This window comes from Equus quagga, chromosome 1 (genome assembly GCF_021613505.1).
Source record: "Equus quagga isolate Etosha38 chromosome 1, UCLA_HA_Equagga_1.0, whole genome shotgun sequence".
In the NCBI taxonomy this organism is placed as follows: Eukaryota; Metazoa; Chordata; class Mammalia; order Perissodactyla; family Equidae; genus Equus; species Equus quagga.
The window spans coordinates 16107265-16127324 of NC_060267.1; the positions used below are offsets into that span (position 1 = coordinate 16107265).

General features: G+C 50.6%; 1 protein-coding gene across 1 annotated transcript; it reads left to right on the forward strand.

The window, feature by feature from the left end:
* Positions 1 to 4808: 4808 nt before the first annotated feature.
* On the forward strand, positions 4809 to 16436 carry LOC124245315 (keratin, type II cytoskeletal 73). The gene is made up of 9 exons (XM_046672627.1): positions 4809 to 5322; positions 6777 to 6991; positions 7696 to 7756; positions 8417 to 8512; positions 9256 to 9420; positions 12057 to 12182; positions 12558 to 12778; positions 13782 to 13816; positions 14615 to 16436. Exons 1-9 carry the CDS (start codon positions 4876 to 4878, stop codon positions 14869 to 14871), a joined length of 1623 nt encoding a protein of 540 aa, XP_046528583.1. The 5' UTR covers positions 4809 to 4875; the 3' UTR covers positions 14872 to 16436.
* Positions 16437 to 20060: the final 3624 nt, after the last annotated feature.

A 20060-nucleotide genomic window follows, 5' to 3' on the forward strand; every position in this document is an offset into this window, starting at 1 on the left:
CTATTTCTTCTTGGTAGATTGGCCCTTTTGCATTATATAATATCTCTCCCTGCCTTGTAATTTTCTTTGCTCTGAAGTTTACTTTATCTGATGTTAACATAGCCACTCCTATCTTCCTTTGATTAACATTTGCATGATGTATCTTTTTTCTATCCTATTTCTTTCACTTTGCATGTATCATGATATTTGAGGCAAGTTTTTTTTGTAGACAGCATATAGTTGGCGCATGTTTTTTAATACACTCTGACAACCTCTGTCTTTTAACTGGTGTATTAGACCCCTTATATTTAACGTAATTGTTGATGTGTTAAGGCTTAAGTCTGTCATTTTATTTTTTGTTTTATATTTGTTCTTTGTTTTTCATTTCTGTTTTTTCCCCCTGATTTCCTGTGGGTTATTTGAACCTTTCTAAGAGCTCATTTTGATTTATCTGTAGCGGTTTTGAGTATATGTCTTTGTATGGCATTTTTAGTGATTGCTTTAGGTATTATGTTATATATACATAACTTATGACAGTCTACTGCTGTCACCATTTTACCAGTTCAACTGAAGTAAAGAAACCTTAACTCTCTTTACATCCCTTTGCCCTCTCTCATTATAATATAATTTCTTAAGTATTTCCTGTAAATACACTTAGAATCCCATGAGACAGGGTCATAATTTTTGCTTCAATTATCAAACATAACTTAGAAAATTCAAGAGGAGAAGGAAAGTCTATTGTATTTACCCATCTTTTTTATTACCTTCTTCTTTCCTCCTTCATGTTCCCCAGGTTTCTTCTTTGATCATTTCCTTTTTGTTTAGAGAAATTCCTTTTGCCATTTTTTTTAAGATAGGTCTGCTGGCAACAAATTTTCTTAGTTTTCCTTCATCTGAGAATGTTTTGATTTCCCCTTCCTTCCTGAAAGATGCTTTTGCTGGATATAGGAAAATGCACTGATAATTCTTTGCTTTCAGCACTTGAAAAATATTGTGCCACTCTCCTTTAGCCTCCATGGTTTCTGATGAGGAAACTGTTATCCTTCAGAATAGTTTCCCTTATAGATAAGCTATTGTTTCTCTTTTGCTGTTTTCATGATTTTTCTTCATCCTTAGTTTTCAGAATTCTGACTATGATATATCTTGGTGTGGATTTCTTTGAGTTTATCCTGTTCAGATTTGCTCAGCTTCTTAAATCTGTAGGTTTATGTCTTTTGCCACATTTGGGAAATTTTCAGTCCTTATTTCTTTGAGTAACTTTTCAGCCAATCCTCTTTCTTCTCTTCTGGAACGCCAATGACATGAATATTAGATCTTTTGTTATAATCCCACAGGCCCCTGAGGCTTAGTTTACTTCTTCGTTTTCCAGTCTATTTTCTCTCTGTTATTCAGGTTGGGTAATTTTTGTTGTTCTGTCTTCCAGTTCACAGATTCTTTCCTCTGGCCCCTTTATCCTGCTGTTAAACCCATCCTTTGAGTTTTTTATTTGGTTATTGTATTTATCAGTTCTAAAACTTCCACTTCGTTCTTATTGATATCTTTTATTTCTTTTTGAGATTTCTCTTTTTTCATCTGTTTAGCGTTTCTTAATTGCTGTTAAAGCATTTTTATGATGGCTGCTTTAAAATCTTTGTCAGATGTTTCTAACATCTGTGTTGCCTTGTTGTTGTCATCTATCTTTTTTCATTCGAGATCTTCCTTATTCTTGGTGTGACAAGGGATTTTTGATCAAAACTTGGGCATTTTGGATCTTATTCAAATCTCTTGTTTTAGGTGACTTCTTCTGACATTGCCCTAGCAGGGGAAAGTTGTGGGTTCCACCCTGTTACTGCCAGGTCAGGGTAGAAGTCTAGGCTCCCCATGTGGTGTCCACAAACATTGGATGGATTTGGGACTTATTCCTGTCTGGTGGCGATGACAGTACCAGCTCCCATTGTGGCCTTTCCCGACATCACCCAGTTCCTGGGGGAAGGGGGCAGTTGGGGCCTCATTATAGCCTGGTCAATAGGGAGTCTAGGATTCCCACTCTGCCCTAGCTGGAGCGGGTCGGGGCAGGGCTGCAGTGTTTCGGTGGTGTTTGGCTGGAGTAGAGTGGTTACTCTCTATAAGCTTTCTATCTAGGCTGCCCCATTCCTGGAGCTTGGGCTGGAAAGATTGGGCTTTTGTTAGGGCTTTTAATAAATCTGTGCCCTTCCAGGTTGCTGCTTTCTTCGGCACCAAGTCTGCAACATGTGAAAGAAATAGAAAATGCAGGGAACTCACCGCCATGTCGTTCTTTGGCTCCCAAGATCCCTAGCTGGTGTGCCTTCTTCTCTCCACCTTTCAGAGTCTTCTTACATTTGTTTCATATATAAAGTCCAGGTTTTCAGTTGTTGTAAGTGGAAGAATGGTGTTCACGCCATTTCCCCTGTTAGAGCAATGTCGGAAAAAGTATGTCTACTCCATCTTCCTGGATGAGAAGTACTAAATATTCTTTTACAACGTGATTTTTTTTTTTTGCCTCTGGGGGAGATGGGAATTGATTTCCTGCCTCCTTGGTGTTGAACCCATCTGAGCCACCTGCCCTAGAGGCTGGGCCAGGCTAATGGCAGCACTGCCCCTCTGTGGGAAGTGGGACTGACTTAGCAATTGGGTGAAGATTAGATAAGGGGTCAGCTGGCATTGAGTTTCCTGTGGCGAAGGCAGTGGCAGGATGTGAAATGTAAGGGGCTCACTAATTGAAAACCCACTTCAAAGAGTTTTAAGGACAGAGGCTAAGGACTCTGTTGTTAGGGGGAATGATTTCAAGGGGCCCCTAAGAGTCTTCTTGTCCCCTCCCTGACTTCCTGAGGATCCCTCGCCCCCGTGGCTCTGCACAGTGAGTAAAGAGGACTAGACAAAGGATGGGATCTGGAGCTTGTCCTCAAGAAACTTTCTGGCTGTCGGGGAAGATTGGTACGCCCCTGGAACACAGGTGGAGCTACCGCACTAGAACAGAGACGTAGTACAATTTGGGAGGCTTGCCAGACAGGAGGGGCTGCGTTGAGATGAGCGACCAGAGAAGGTTTCCCAGGGTGCCCCTGCGGCAGGCTCACAAGGTGAGAAGGCCAGGGTGGGGGAGGGGAAGTGAAGGTCACGCAGGGGTGAGGAGCTGGCCTTGCAGAGATGGCCTTCACAGCCCTTAGGGGGTGATGGCAAGCCTGTGACAGCAGTTTGTAGTTTTGCTGAGACACAGGTCTGAATCACGTCCACCCTGACTCTGCTGAGCGTGAAGGAGCCAATTAGGGGGTCATTCCGTCTGGAACACTCAGCACCCTCGTCCCAGCATGGCTCTGTCGGTCTTCCCTCATCACGCCCCATGAAGAAATTGCAAAGGGATAAAAACCTTTGTGTCTAGGGACCAAAGACTAAAAAGATTGCTAAGCCCCATTGCTGGTAGTGAAATTGAGACCGTCTAAGAAAGTGGTTTTTCTTGAAAATAGCTGTTTCATATTAAAAAAAAAAATGAGGGAGGTTGAATTTGCCAATTGCTTGGTACAGCAGTATTGGAGGCATAATACTGTGTGTCATAATACGTAACACAGGATGGGGTCATAATCTCTGTATGGAAATAGAAAAGAGGGATTGACAAGCTGTTCATTCAAGTTCTCAGCCAGTGAAATGACTGCAGTTTTATGGGGGAAATTACATACATTTGGGAATTGTGAAACTCTTCGGTCACATACTTTGGTAATGTCAAGAGTCTAACAAAATTCAAGTGTCAGCCCTTCCCCTAGAATAATGAACTTGTCTTATTAATTCGTGACCCCAGAGCCTAGCACAGTACACTGGGCAGAGTCAGCCCTCAACAGAGGTTTGTTACATGAAGGGATGGATGACTGAACGAGTAGGTGAATGGCTGGCTGGCTGCTGGATAAGCAAATAAGTTCTGAATAGCTCTGAATGTGGGGTCAGAAGACCAAGCAAGGGGGTCCTCCAGGCTGGGGCCTACATTTTGTTGGGCATTTGCTTGCTCTGGGATTCATACAAAGAAAAGGCTCATGAAATGTTTGCTGTCCTCAACTGTCTGAGCCGCGGTTTTCCCAGTTGTAAGCCATGGATTTCACAGCTCCTCCCCAGGTCACGTGGATTCAGAGAACTCCTGTGTGCAAGGAGCTCTTTAATGCTGTAAAGCGCTGTACCAGCGTCAGCCGTCGTGAATGGTGGCAATGCCATTGTGTCAAGGTCAAGGGTGGAGGCGGTGGGAGAGTACAGGAACAAAGTCAGTGTGTGCAGGGCAGCCTGGCTGGCACAGAGGAGCAAAAGACCTGCCTGGGAGGGCACAGCAGGGATGGGCACCCAGAAAGCTGGGCCTGGATCCCTAGAGGGCTTGTTTCCCATGGCCTTGGCCAGCCATGAGAACCGTCTCCGGAAGCCCTGGGGAGCCAGACTGCAGAGTCTCTTCCTAACCACATAAAAGCAGCTCAGTCAGGGTCCCGGGGGCAGCCCATCTGATGCTGGTACGGTCGTGAGATCTCTCACCGATGACGCTGTCTATTAAAGGTCTCCCCTCTGCACCCCCGCAATCTAGTCCCTCCACTCCCTGGGGAAGGGCAATTAAGGCTGTGACAAACCTCCCAGCCAAGATCTTTCTAGGGATAATTTGGCCAGGCTAATGATCCCATGTAATTAGATAAGACTCAAATTATACCAGCAAGGTTTGCAAGCTCAGCACTTTGAAGGTTTTTAAGTTATTTACCCATTGTCTCTGATTTTGCTGGGAGGAAATGATTTCTTGCTCCCAGGCAAACTAAACCCACAAATTAGGGCAGTGACTCTCTCCTGAGCCCTATAAAAGGGGAGCCTGAGATCGCAGGCTGGTGAATTGCATCTCAGCTAAGGGTTAGCATCCTATTCTAGCTCTCTGGCCTCCCCAGCATGAGCCGCCAATTCACCTACAAGTCAGGAGCTGCCGCCAAGGGGGGCTTCAGCGGCTGCTCAGCAGTGCTCTCAGGGGGCAGCTCCTCCTCCTACCAGGCAGGGGGCAAAGGACTCAGCGGGGGCTTCAGCAGTCGAAGCCTCTACAGCCTTGGGGGTGCCCGGAGCATCTCCTTCAACATGGCCAGTGGCAGTGGGCGGGCAGGGGGCTATGGGTTTGGCCGAGCCCGGGCCAGTGGATTTGCTGGCAGCATGTTTGGCAGTGCAGCTGTGGGGTCCGCGTGTCCGTCTGTGTGCCCTCCAGGGGGCATCCACCAGGTCACCGTCAACAAGAGCCTCCTGGCCCCCCTCAACGTGGAGCTGGACCCGGAGATCCAGAAAGTGCGCGCGCAGGAGCGGGAGCAGATCAAGGCGCTGAATAACAAGTTCGCCTCCTTCATTGACAAGGTGGGACTTTCTAGAGAAAGCCAAGCCTAGGACCCCTCCTTCTTCCACCTTCACTGCCCTTGGGCAGTGTCTGGGGCAGAGGAAGGCAGGACACCTCCCCAGGATGCTGACACAACCGAGGACAGAGTAAGGAGGAACTGGGCCAACCCTGGACATCAATGCTGAGGGATGGGGGTGTTCAGGGGGGTGGGAGGAGTTCAGGGAAGATGTCCTCAGAGTCGAGAAGTAGGAGAGTGACGGCACATGAAACAGAAGCCAGATGAAGGAGAGGCCCATGGCAGCCTGGGGTATCTAGAAAGCCATAAGGCCCATCTCCTCCTCTCATGGGACTCAGACCAGCTCAGATTCTGGTTGAAAGACAGACTCATAGCATACAATACACCCAAACTGTAAGGCAAGGCAGATAGGGATCAGCGGCGTCCTGGAGCAGTGGTTCTCAAAGGCGGTCCCTGCACCAGCAGCGTCAGCATCACCTGGGCCCTTGTCAGACGTGCACACTCTCAGGGCCCGCCTCCTACCCAATGTATCACACACTCGGAGGGGGCCCAGCACCCTGCATTGCAACAAGCCCCCAGGTGGTGCTGATGCACACTTGGGTTAGAACCCCTGAGGAACCAAGGCAAGGGAGGGTCTTGGGAAGCAGAGACTTCCTGAGCCTAGGGGAGCAGGGGAAGCTCACCAGGGATGACAATGAGATAGGGTGGTGAAGCATGAATAGGAGTTTACCAGATGGAGGTGGGAAAGGCAGTCTAGGGAGAGGGAGCTGTCAGGACTTGTCTGGAGAGTGGGGAGAGCCTGGGTTTGCATGGGTGCTGGGAGAATGGTTGAAGGGCGATGGGCACATTGTAAAGAGCAAAAGAAAGAATTTGGACTTGACCCTGTAGGTGATGTGGAATTGCCAGAGGGTTTTAAGCAAAAGAATGGCCTGATATTTATAGGCTGCAACTTGAGAATGCCGGTTCTCACCCTGGAGAGATGCTCTGAGACCAGAGAGAGTGGGGCATGAAAGCAGCATGGGAGGCCCGAGACCTGAGATCAGCTAAGTGCCCGCCTCTGGCTGGGCTGGGAGAGGCCGTGAGTGAGGAGACAGAGGAGGCAGAGCCCAGGCCGGGCCACCAGGCCCCGAGCAGAGACGCCCAAGAGCGTGAAGGCCATTTGCACATCTGAGGACTTGCCTTAGAGAGGTGGCCCCGGCTGACCAGCAACCAGGTCAGGGCAGGTTTAGACAGGTGCAGAGGAGACAGACTAGAGGGAAATGAAGATGTTGAGGCCCCTCCTGATCTTAGGGGGCTGTCCCCAGAAAGAGAACCTCAGTCAGACGAAGTGCCCTGGCTGGGAGGGGCAGGAGAGACATTTTCTTACCTTTGAAGCTAATGTTTCATAAGCTGCTGCCCAGGGAAGGAAACCCCATTGCTTCTCTTCATGGACTGAGTGTCTGTTGATTTGGGGTCCAGGTGCGGTTCCTGGAACAGCAGAACCAGGTGCTGGAGACCAAGTGGGAGCTGCTGCAGCAGCTGGATCTGAACAACTGCAAGAACAACCTGGAGCCCATCCTGGAGGGCTACATCAGCAACCTGCGGAAGCAGCTGGAGACGCTGTCCGGGGACCGGGTGAGGCTGGACTCGGAGCTGAGGAGCATGCGGGACGTGGTGGAGGACTACAAGAAGAGGTGAGTGGGGACCCTGCACCACGCTGACCCCCTTCCGGGCTGGGTTTTCCCAGCAGGCACAGGAACATTTGCCTCTGGCCTCAGGGGCACTGAGCTCAGGTGAGAGTGACCCAGGCTCCCTCCTGGTCCCCTCTTGGGAGAGCCCGAGTGTGGTACCCCACAGCCTCTCGGTTCCTGAGCTCACTCAGTTTCCTCCAAGTTCCAAGGAAAGGCCCAAAGCAAGGCAGGGAGTTGGATTTTCTTTTGGGTTTCCTCTCTCCTTTCCCTGAGGTCCTGGACATTTGGGCCATGTTCCTTCCTCCTGTCCCCAGGGGCAGTTCTGGTTTCCTTGGGACTCATGCTTGGAGATGGGGTGGAGTTATCAGCAGGGGTGTCAGGCAGCTGAACGACACAAGAATCATGGCTGACAGGGGCAGAGGCACGTTCCTGTGACTTGGCCACTGAGTGAGAGGAGGAAGGACCTACTCGCTCTCCAGGGAGCTGAGGAAATCCAGACCCCAAACCATCTGGTCCGCTGGCCCGGGAGGGCGTTGCTTCAAACCAGCCCACAACACTGGCCAAATAGTCCTGGTGAGCTGGACAGATTTGCAAAGATGTAGAATAGCACCTGTTAAAAGTTACACGACATGGGCACCTCTGCTCTCTCTTCCCCATGAGAACACACGCATGCACACTGCCTGCTCACTGGGACACTTTCCCTGCAGGTATGAGGAGGAGATAAACAAGCGCACAACAGCCGAGAACGAATTCGTGGTACTTAAGAAGGTGAGGAGGGGGTGGGTATCCCTCAGTCACCCGGGGAGCGGAGAGTGGAGGGTGGGAGGAGATGACATCAGAGAGGAAACTGAGGCCTGCGCGCCCTACAGAGGGGCCTGGAGCTGACGTGCCAGGAGAAGACGGAGGCATTTGCTGCTTGGGACACCGTGGGACACCTCGATGTTTCTCTAGCACATACCACTTTGTCTGCCCCTGTTTTGGATAAATGGGGAGGAGCCCAGACGTGGATACTCAGTCCCCAGGTCATGCCCACTTTGGCTTGGGGAACAGGACATGCTTCAAGAGGGGCTACAGGTTTGCCCTCCAACTCTGCCCAACTCTGGTAAATTGCCATGGCTGCCCTCAGCTCTGACTGCTGGATGACTGACCACGTGGGGGGTGGGGCTCTCTCCATACTCTCTTTTGGAGAAATAGAGGCAGTAAAAATATTCTGTTTTTGGATAGGGCAGAGGAGTTTCAGAGGCTGGAGGAACTTGCTCAACGTCCCACAGTGTGTCCTGGGTGGAAGTCAGCTTCCTGCCACCTGGATCTTGACTCTATTCCCTGGGGCAGCTAGCTACAGAGTTGGGTGCTGGGGTGTCAGTTCCCAGGAGAACCCTGTCTGGGCTTGAAGAAGGGTGATGCATGGGGCTCTCTGGATTCCCTTAGGACGTGGATGCGGCTTACATGAGCAAGGCAGAGCTGCAGGCCAAGGTGGACGCCCTGGACAGAGAAATCAAGTTCTTCAAGTGTCTGTATGAGGGGGTAAGGCTCCCCCCGCCCCACCCCCAGCTCGGACTTCTGGAAGGACAGGCCTGTGAATGAGTGATTACCTAGTCATCTGTGACTTTTAGAGCCTAGGGGACCTCCAGCATTTGGATGCTGAGAGCTTTGTAGATCAAAGGCGAGAGTGACATCTATCCTGGTGCCCCCAAATGATGTGTGCCATCAGTCCCAGCCTGGCCTCCAGATGTCCCACTCTCATATCCTTCAGGAAGCCAGGGGTCCATAAAGCGTCCCCACTGACCTTCAGCCAAGCATATTCTCATTTTGGTCTTTCTTTTCTCTGCCGCCTGGGGCATTTCCTCGGTCTTAGGCAGGAATCCCCAGGGATGGAGGTGGGGAGTCCTCACACCCTTTCGACCACCTCTGTGACCATCTGGCTTCAAGTCGCAGCCTGTTGGCCAAGCATCCATGGCCTCTCGTGTCCTTGGTGTCTCTTGCGTGGTGGCCAGGCTGGTTCCCCTCCACCTTCCCCACTCCTGACCTGTCTCAGCTGACAGACATATGGGCTGTTTTCTTCTTGAGCTGCTTCAAACCCATCTATCAGTTTTTAGATGTGGTGTTGAAAGCTCTGCGTTGGTGGGTTCCATTTATATAAGCTTTGGGGAATACAGCTTGCATCTGTTTGGGAGGGTTTGGGGGCTCCCCAACTGGGACAGGGCCATCACCTTGGCACCTTCCTCTGCTCACAACAGGCATTTCATGCTTCCTTGTGTCCTATGCAGGAGATCGCTCAGATCCAGTCCCACATCAGTGACACATCCGTCATCCTGTCCATGGACAACAACCGGAACCTGGACCTGGACAGCATCATCGCTGAGGTCAGGGCGCAGTACGAGGAGATCGCCCTGAAGAGCAAGGCCGAGGCTGAGGCCCTGTACCAGAGCAAGGTGAGGTTGGGGTCACATGTTCTGGGCCTGTGGTCCCGTCCCAGGACCCACCACGGCTCACCTGCTTGCTGGGAGCATAGCACTGTCCCAGGCACTGGGGGAAGCCTGAAGGGAGGAGAAGACAGCTCTGTCCTTGGGATCCACTTAGTCCGTGGTGACCATCGGAGGACACAGCTGAGTGCAAATGAACGTGGCACCGACAGAGTCGTGAATGCTGGGGAGACAGGGCTTAGGGGACTAGGATCAGGTGGGGCAGGTCAGGAACGACTTCCTGGAGGCAGAGAGTTTTGAACTGAGTCTGGGAAGGAGAGAAACATGGGTAGTTAGCATCTCAACTCCCTCAGTAATTACAATAAATTAGGGGGTCTCTTCAGTGTGATCTGAGATCAGGTGACTCCTACCTCTTCACTCAAGTCCAACGCCAAGAAGAAAGGGGGAGTGTGAGTCTCTTAGATCTTAACTCCTCTAATGGGCAAGGGGTGGGGAAATGATTCTAGATAATTTGGTCTCTCAGATCAAGATGGCAACTTCCTAACTGTTCCTTGCTTTTTATCAGGCTCCTTCTCAAGGGAAATCCACACTCTTAAGACCGTCTCTTGTCCTTCCTCCTGCCTCCTCGCTCCCCCAGGGTCAGGGAGACTTGGCCTGCAGGGGTGGGAGGAAGGGAGCCCTTCAAGGCCTAGGGGACAACACAGGCCAGGGCTTCTTGATAAACGTTCACACTCAAGTCCCCAGATGCCAGTCCCTCCACATTACTGCTGCCGGCCAGGGTCAGGGGTGGCCGTGTGGCCTAACCACTCTGGGTTGCCAGTGGCCAGTGCTTAACCCTAGGCTCCTTCCAGAAGAATTAGGAAGGTCTGTGCACACGTGATTTTTGGATCATTTGCTCTCTGGGGTTATCCACACTGGCACCTCTCCGGTTAGGGGTAAGCACTCACTCAATAGAATTTCACACGTGCAATCTTAGCAACAGTGTTATGAGGGCTTGTTAGTCTCATTCCCCTTTTGAAGATGAAGAAGCCGGGGCTCAGGGAGTTTAAGGAACTTGTCAAGGTCATTTAGCTGGTACGTGATGGAGCTGGATCTGAATCTACATGACTGACTGCCAATTCCATGGTGTTTAGACACAAAATCGTGGGGTGACTCTGGTTAAGAAACATTTATGATCGGGGATAGGGGTGGGCTGAGAGCTGAATGGCAAGAGCTTACTCTCCCATTTGCCTCAGAGGGCGACTCCTTGGTGTCAGAACTGGGGGAGTTAGTGGCTCTGTCCCGGTCAGTGTGGGGTGCACCCTTGTGCTCACACGGCCTTGCAGAGGAGCAGGAGAAGGCCGCCTGTCCTACCCTGGTGTTTATTGTCCCAAGGTTAGCATCAAAGACAAAACACGGAGCATAGAGAGAAGCCCCCCTGCCTTCCAGGGGGCTTGGCATCTTTAAGAAGAATCCTGAACCTAGGGCCTTGCTGGGGACAGATATGAGACAACTAGCAAGACCGAGCACCCAGGGCTAGAGACAGGCAGTGCACAGCCACCCGAGTTCTGAAGGTCACACGTGTTTTGCGTTCCCTTTAAGCCAAATTCTGGGGTAGAAATGGAATACTCTCTGTTGACCAGTCAATGGATGACATCAAAGGCGGGAATAATCCAAACTGGTAGATGACTCCAAATTCATGACTCGTGGAGTTGGGATATAGCCGGATCTGCCCCCACCATGCATACACAAATGTTCCTCCATGCCCAGCAAGGCTGCCAGTAGTCTGCGGCCCAGCTGAGCTATGACGGGAGGAAGTCACAGAAAACACAGATGGGCAGCTTGTCAGCTCCCTCCTCGGTTCATTCATTCATTTATTCATTCATTCATCAGACCTATTTTGAGCCCCAGCCAGGCACTGTGCTAGGTACTGGAAATTCAGAAATAAAAGAAAAGGTCCCTGCCATCCAGTCATTCTGAGTCTGATGGGGAAGACATAGAAACGTGTGATCACAGTACAGTGTGGTAAGACCTGTGGGCTGGTATGCTGGGGGCTATGGGAACAGCACTGCACCCAACCAGGGGATCAGGGAAGGCCGCCTGGAGGAAGTGACCCTGCACTGGCTGAGTTGGACCTAGCTAGGGAAAGAAGGAGGATGGATGGGGAAAGGTTTTCCAGGTGGAGGGAAAGGCTCAGGCAAAGACTCAGAGACTTGAGAGCACAGGGGACATAACATGAACCTGTTTGGTACAGGTGGAGAGCCTGGTGGGTGATGGGCAAGGGCAGTGAGAAATGGGGCCGGAGAGGCTGGTAGTCACCAGATCTCAAAGCACCTTGATGCCACGGTAGGAGTTTGACCTTGACTTGGAAGGGCTATCGGCAGAAGCATGTCATAATTGGAACTGTGTGTTATAAAGTTGCAGTGTTGGAAGTGTGGAACTTTCAACAGTCCTTATGGCCAAATCTAACCATGAGACCAATTATGTTTAAGGCAAACAAATAAGCCTAATGAACTGATGATTGAGTGGGGGGCTGTTGGTAGGCCTGGTGAAGTTGGGGACCCCTCCCCACGTCTGCCATACTCCCCAGGCAAAGGCACAGTCTGCCAGAGGAAGCTCAGCTGGGTGTTGAGTCAAGGTTCCTGCTTTGGCTTCTCTCCCTCTAGTTCCAGGAGCTCCAGCTGGCGGCCGGCCGGCACGGGGATGACCTCAAACACACCAAGAATGAGATCTCAGAGCTGACCCGGCTCATCCAGAGGCTGCGATCAGAGATTGAGAGTGTGAAGAAGCAGGTGAAGGGGCTTGGGGGCTTCCTGGCTCACTCCCAAGGGAGGGCGAGCTGCCTGTCACACACTGTCCTCCGGGCCCCCCTCCTTCTCTTGTTCCTCCGTCTTAGAACCCCCTTCCTCAAATGGAGCCCCTGCTCTCATCCCCCACACTTAGCACCCTTCTGAGATCTGGAACAACTGGAAGGACCTTTTCAGAAAGCCAAGGGGGCTGAGAATACCAAGCCTCCCAGGCCGAGGTTGTCAGGGCTCCATCATCATGGGTCTTTGCTGCAGGAAGCAGGGCAGGACCGAGGAGGGTCCAGCCACGTGAGCAAAGGGGGTGAAGGGAGGCTCAGGGGAAATGAGAACTCAGGGGAAATGCTACCTCCTGGCCCTCAGTGCTCCAACCTGGAGATGGCCATCGCTGATGCCGAGCAGCGGGGCGACTGTGCCCTCAAGGATGCCCGGGCCAAGCTAGATGAGCTGGAGGCTGCCCTGCACCAGGCCAAGGAGGAGCTGGCCCGGATGCTGCGCGAGTACCAGGAGCTGATGAGCACAAAGCTGGCCCTAGATGTGGAGATCGCCACTTACCGCAAGCTGCTGGAGGGCGAGGAGTGCAGGTTGGTGGGGAGAGGGGTCTTAGAATATTAGAGCTGGAAGAACGTTTGGAATGCTCTGACTCAGTTTCCCGGAGTATGGGGGACAGGCTGCTGGAGGGGCTGAAGATGCTTTTCAGGTCACCCACAATGTAGCCTTAAACAGCATCCAGTATGTGACAAGACAGAGATTTCCTTTACATTTCTCCTCCTTCGACTCTTCGGATTACGACTGGGAGGAAGTCTCATGGTGCTGCTGCTGTGTCTTTAACGCCTCTCCGACACGTGCAAATTCCCTATTAATAAAGAGACAGCAGATCCCAATTTCAGAGTCTCCAGGCAGACAATATCTAGCCAAAAGTTTTTAAAATTGATTTATTTTCATCACATTTATTTTTACTGCTGCCTTTTTGTTCTGTTTTTGGTCAGGTAGTCCTGGTTTTCTATTTCCCACAGCGATATCAAACTTCCTTTTGAGAGAAATACATTGTTGTTATAAAACACAGAGTCAGTGAAAAATGTTAAATACGTAACAGCATGACTTTGCATGGTCATAGCAACAGTCGGAAGGGTCGTACATGAAGCACTGACATTTGAAAGACGCTGTTCTAACCTAGCGTCATTGTTTCCTGGGACCTGGAGAGGAGGAGTGACTGGTCCTAAAGTCATACAGTTAGTTCCTTAGTGGCAACTCCTGATGATAATATTTCCACGTGTATTTGTTCAGGCAGCAGCCTTACAGGAAGGAAGATAAGATGGACTAGAGAGAAACCCAGCAGGAGGGCCCCTGGAAGGTGGTGTTGCTGTTGGGGGCTCCAAGGTCGCGAGTTTGCACATCTCTGAAGTGGGAAGAGTAGACTGAGGAGGAGGGAGGTAGTTAGAGACAGGCAGGTGCAGTTAACACCGTCTGGCCAGCTGGAAGGCTTGCAGAGGCTGAGCTGGTCTGGCTGATGATTTTCGACGATGTGGCTAGGGCAACTCAGATTCCGTGTGAGGGACACTCACCTGTGCTTTTCTCTCCATGCAGGATGTCTGGAGAGTACACCAACTCCGTGAGCATTTGTGAGTATTTCATTCCTCTGAGGGAATGTTTTTAGTCCTTTAGCCAACACAAAGTAAGTGGGTGCCTACCACCCGGCCCGCCGTGGGACAGCCTGGGCTCTGCCCGCTAGAGCGCCATTGTCATAATTGCCTCCCTTGCTGAGACCTGCTGCCTCTTCCCCGTGGAGTTAACTCCCTATCACATTCTATCTCACATTTGCCCCTTCTCCAGAAATCTCATCCATGCTGGGTAGACACTCTCAGCCCCACCCCTTCTTCTGTCACCTCCATCCCAGCTTTCCTGCATGAAAGAAGATGTCAGCAGGAAGAGTCACACTTCCTCACTGAGAGTAGAGACCTGTGCACAGACACACTGTGCACAACTAGTTTTAGTGCTGGCCCCACAGCATTCACCTCCATCTCCCTCTGAGATAGACCAGCAGAAACTCCCCTAAATCAAGCAATCAGGAAATTCTTTGAAAAAGAATTGAGAATCTATTCTGAAGTTAAATGCAAGACTTATTGGCTTCTGTGAGCTTGGGCATCACCTGTTCCTCAGGGCAGCCCTCACTACACTTGGTTTGTCAGAGAATGAGCAGACGCCTGGTCTGGGGGTCCTGTGGGATCCGGGCTGTTTCTCGCGGTGCTTGAGCTGCTCAGGGATTGAGCGTGTGCCCCTAAACTCAAGTCCACGGTTGACAGGAATTGTTTGCTTAAGAGGGAGACATTTAAGCTACTTGGGGCTGGGAGGTTAGAGGAGACTTAAGGGTCACCCCTGTCAGGGACACACACTTACATTCCTGCCTCTATCCTCTGCAGCGGTCATCAGCAGCTCCACGGCTGGAACCCCAGGCGCAGGAACCAGCTTTGGGTTCAGTGGCGCTGGCACCTATGGCTACCGGTCCAGCTCTGTCAGTGGGGGCTACAGCATGCTGTCCGGTGGCTGTGTCACCGGCAGTGGGAACTGCAGCCCCCGTGGAGAGGCCAAAACCAGGCTGGGGAGTGCAAGTGAATTCAAGGACCTCCCGGGGAAGTCTTCAGCTCTGAGCTCGCCCTCCAAGAAAACCACGAGATAAAGTGAAAGACAGCTGTCCGCCTTGCCCTGGTTTCCTCTGGACTCTCTTCTCCAGGAAATTCCTCTGTCACATCTGTCATCACCTCCTCCTTGCTTTTCTTTGCCACTGACATCTCCTCCTTTCTTCCGCGTCTCTGTCTTAGTCTTTCCTAATCTAGAATCAGGAGTCTAGCCCATCCTTCTGCCTTCATACAAGGGACCTCTGAACTCAGCCTCCCCTTCCTGAGCGTTGCCAAAGATGGAGGCCTGACCCTTTCTCTGGCCTGCATGCCCCCTTGCAGAGGGAGGTTTTCTCTCGAACGTAGCCGCCATCTTCCTGCTGTGTGTCCCACGCCCTAGCGTAGGTAGTTCCTTGACCGTGGGCTCCATGGGTACGTGAGATTACAGGTGCACTGATGGACCTGCCGGAACTGTCGCCTGTCAGAGCACCACCAGCCCAGGGAAACACCAGTTATAGGTCGTATCTTACATGTTGCCTGCAGACTATATAGCTGGCAGTACCCCTGCAGGCTGGTCCTGTCAACGAAGGGATCTCTGCTTCCATACATGAGCTCTTGTCCTCATCCAGGCCCCACCTCCCTGCTTCCCCCGTGTCAGCAATAAATTTATAAAACTCATGCAGGACCAGGCTGCATCTCTCTCCTGAGGGAATCCTCATTCAGGCCACGTCTCTTCCACGTGTGGAGGTCAATGACCTGAAACCTGGGGCATCGGAGGTCCGTCTGTTCCCTAGAACCCCAAGTACCTTTAGATCTGAGTGACAGAGACCCTTGCACAGATTTCAGAGTCCCACCATCACCTCTGCTGGATTTTGTGACATTCAGGATTCAGCTCTGTCCCCAGGCCCAGCAGATGCACCGTCTAAATCGTGCTTTTCCCAGGCCAATGCTCCAGTGAATGGGTCATCTTTAAGAACATCCAGATTATTAGCAGGGAGAGGGAGCCAAAACATGCCTTGTGGCATGATTTAAAACTGGCCAAGAGGCAGCAGATGGCCAGTTCCCAAGAGCCTGGGGCTTGAGTGATGTCTGTTCCCTGTTCTGTGGGGAAAAGCCAAAGGTAGCTGCTCTTCAGAGTGATGATCCATGACCTCTTGGTCCTTGGTAAAGTTTCACTGGGTTGACTATGGATGTGAATGTGCATATGAGTTGTGTTTAAGCAGGAGGCCACTACTGTACACACACCACTCAGCTTCCCACACATTCTTATGCTCAGAGATTTCTCTTAGGTCCCCAGACCAGGATGATGCTGTCAGGATGCAAAGAGCAAGTGAGAGGCTGGCACACATTCAGGCTGGGGCTCACAGGTGCATCTGAACAGGGTCACCGTGGGTCTGGAGAGAGTCCTGGAGTTCAAGTCAATAGCTTTGAATTCAGATTCAGACTCTGCAACTAACTGCTGATCATGAGCAAAGCTCTCAACCTTTTTGAGCCTCATTGCTTTAGCTATAAACTAGGCAGAATAATACCCCCGGATTGTTATTAGGCTAAAATGAGACAACACGAGGATGTCTTGTGCAATTCCTGATACAAAGTTCATGCTTAATAAATGTTGGTGGAAACAGAATCTTGTCCTCAATCTTTTTGGTTCAAAAACTTGACTTAATTAGCTCACTAAAAGAGGTATTTAGCTGCTGGAAAAGCAACTCACCAAATCCAAACTTTAAAGAGACCCTCGTATAAACTATATGCTGGTTTATTCATTGCCCAAGAGAGAACTGGCTGTCAGAATAACTAGTCTCAGGGAACACATTCTCGGGGCCAGTAAAGAAATTGTGGTCAGTTCAATGAATATTTATTAAGTGTCTATGATGTGCCTGGCATGCATTAGTGTTGGAAATACAGGGATATATAAAGCTGGTCCATGTCCTTGATGGAGACATAATCACAAAGAAATGAAGCTGCAACATGGTGAGATATTGGCAGCAAAAGAAGTTACAGAGGCCTCACAGAGGAGAGAGTTTGCTAGAGAGACAAGGGGGAGGTCTGGGCACCATGGCTGGAGGCACCAGCATGGTGGAAAACAGGTCCCAATTGTGGGAGCGGGAAGCAGAAGGCTGGAGGACGTCCCGCAGGTGGAGAGGTGGGTGCAGTGGCAGCTGGAGCTGGGGAGGCAGGCAGCAGCCAGATCAGAGAGGCCCTCTCAAGTCTGCTAAGCAGCTGGGATTCTATGCTGTCGAGCTCGCAGGATGAGCTAACAAGCTGGGTGTGAGATGGACCCAGGACTGAGTCTTTGTCTGCCCCTTACTGTGTGACTTAGACACTTCTGCTCCGCGAGCCTCAGTTCCCCCATCTGTAAAAAGGAGTTAGGAATAGCAATTCCCTCATAAAGTTGCCATGAGAATTAAATTTAATGAAAGAGTATGCGAGAATTATTTAATTCAGTGCCTGGCACATAGTTTGTGCTCAAGAAATAGTTGCTATTAAGTCATGTTAAGTCTATTAGCACTCAGTATTATTAGGATGGACTCTTCTTTCAAGAAGCCTAAGTGAGAAGGGAAGTAAGGAGGTCAATAGCCAGCAGAAGATTATGTGATGAACATTAAGGACAAAGAGCATTGGCTGTTAAGAGAGATTTGTTCTTCTATGCCTGGATTCAGATAATTAACACTGACTGCCTCCCAATGGCTCAACTCAACACAAAAGAGGTTTATTCCTCACTCACAGCCCAAGACAGGTGAGGCCAGCCCTCCCGCATGAGTCTCCCAGCGGATGTCTCCGGGACCTGGGCTCTTCTGTCTTGTAGCCTGCCACATGGCACACGTGGCCTCCAAGGTTATTGGGACAGGGGGAAAGAGAGACAGAGGAGGCACACGGGCTGTCAACTGCCTCACCCTAGCAGTGACACACTTTAATGCCATTCACATTTAACTGGCCAACATGACTCCAAGCCCCAAGTGAACCCCAAAGGAGGCTGGGAAATGAGGAGGAGAGCAAGGATACTCAGTGAGCCCTGGCAGTCTCTGGCACAAACTTCCTCAGTGTAGACACCCAACATCCATCACCAGCCTGAGAATTCTTTCTCCCTGGAGCAGGCAGGATGATGCTGGCACGTGCTCTCTAGTCCGTGCGAACAGCCTCCCTTTGGTTTCGACCATGTAACCCTGAGCTTGTTGCCACAAACTGGATCAGGCTGCAGGTTATATTTATTATATTTAGATCTCCTTCATGTTTTTTAGCAGATATAGTAAATCTGTTTGCTTTTGGGACATTTAAGTCTATTTAATGGCGAAATGGAAATGCTTTGTTCGGTGTTCCTTAAAGAATATTCCTTGAAACCTGGTTCCTACAAGATATTTGGCCAAAGAGAGGGCTTTATGGCCAAAAAAAGGGAACAAACTTAGAAAGCACCGAGGTTTATTTTTTGACAAGAACAAGCACTTTATTTCTGACACTAGAATCACCCTTCCTCCCCTTCTTCTCTAGTTTTGAAAAAATAACATTTATAAAGACATTATATGCTCGTATTAGAAAATTTAGAAACATTAGAAAGTACAAAAAATAAATATTATTCATAATCCCCCTTCCCAGTCACCATGTGAGGAAACACGGAGTTTTGCGTTGCTCTCCAGTGCGGCCGAAAGCACCAGGCGCATTAATGCGTCTAAGAATTCCCGCAGTAGGATAACTGCTGAACTTTTCTTTAAACCCAGCATGGAGTGCACCCACACACTTTGTTTTTCGACGTGATACCTAAGAATTCACCAAGAACTAGCGTTCCAGGGCAAAAGCCACCCAGTTCAATCGGCAACACATTCACACACCCTCGCTTGGAGCGGTCATCCAGCGTAGGCTGCTGAGCTCCGGTTTCAGAGGCGATGCTTCCGACCTGGCTACCAATCCAGGGGTTGCTCTCACCTAGAATTAATGGCAGAGGTGGCCCCCAGGGCCTGAGGTGACAGAGTAAGCTGCTGTCAGAGGCAGCCGCCGTGAGAAGCCCTCCTCCCACGCCTCAGCCACTGTTTGGTCTGCCCGCGTGTCCACACATCTGATGCCTCTGGAAGCTGGATGTGTCACTCTGTCTCTTCAAAATCTGTAAGAAAGGCGAGCTGAAGGGTTGAGGAATTCCTGATTCATCCAGCCGGTCAACCCCTCACGGGAGGATAAGGAAAGTCCGTCTTACCTGATCCTTAACCCTCAGCAGAAGTGCCTTGGTCCCAGAAGGATGGGTGTCTCGGCTTCTTAGAAAGTTTCCAGAAAAAAGGAGACTTCAAAGGCTCCCTTTGAAAGCCAATCCTAAGGAAGTGTCTCCTATTTCTACTTAAACCCTTTTCTATCCTCAGTGACCAGAACTAATAAAGTCTTGGGCTTGGGGGGAAAAATTAAGGGGTGGAGAGAGGAATCTCATGAATAATGGAAAGCATAACACTGAGCTTCCTGTAGGGCCTGCTGGCCACTCAGCCTCACTGACACTCACCCTCCCTTCTCCAGAGGCAGTGGACTATGGCATCTCCTCTTAGGCAACACAGAGAGCCCACCCACTTCCCCACCCAGGACACCCCAGACGACTCTATCTGTTCATCTGTGGCCGGCGCCATCTCCACCCCTCACCCATGCAGTAAACACCTTGGCTGTTATTATGCTCTGTGATTGGTTCAGCAGAGGCTGTGCCAGCCAATTACCCCCGGGTACCATCCGGCCACCCCATGAGGGTCTCAGGGGAGCACAGTCACCAGGGTATAACTGAGGACACATCAACGAGCCCCATCTCAAGCACCCATCTATTTCACATTCATTCTGAATCTCCCTGGGACCAAGGCCTGGTCTGAGCACAGGCAGAGCAGGGGAGGGAAGGGTAATCCACAGGGACCTGTCCATCTGATGGGGAATGGGACCCACCCCCAGGACTCAGACAGGCTGAGCAATAAAAGCAGTGAAATAGAACTCCGCCCGGAAGCCCAAGGGGCAGTACAGGAAGGGGCTGTTGCCTTTGGAATGGAAGAGCTGAAGGCAACTTCAGTTGGGGAAAACAAAATCGGGTTATGTCGCACACAGATACTTCTGAGCTCATATGGAACGAAGTTCTAGAATTGAGTTCTTAATTTCAGTTCCGAGGAGCCTTCCTTGGCCCTTCTTGACCTGTTCCTAAGAGTCCGTCATATTTCGACCCAGAATCAGAGACGCCAGGGGAGCAAATGTCCTGATCAAGGTTCCTTGGATTGGATGAATGATCCTCTTCTGCCACTAAAAA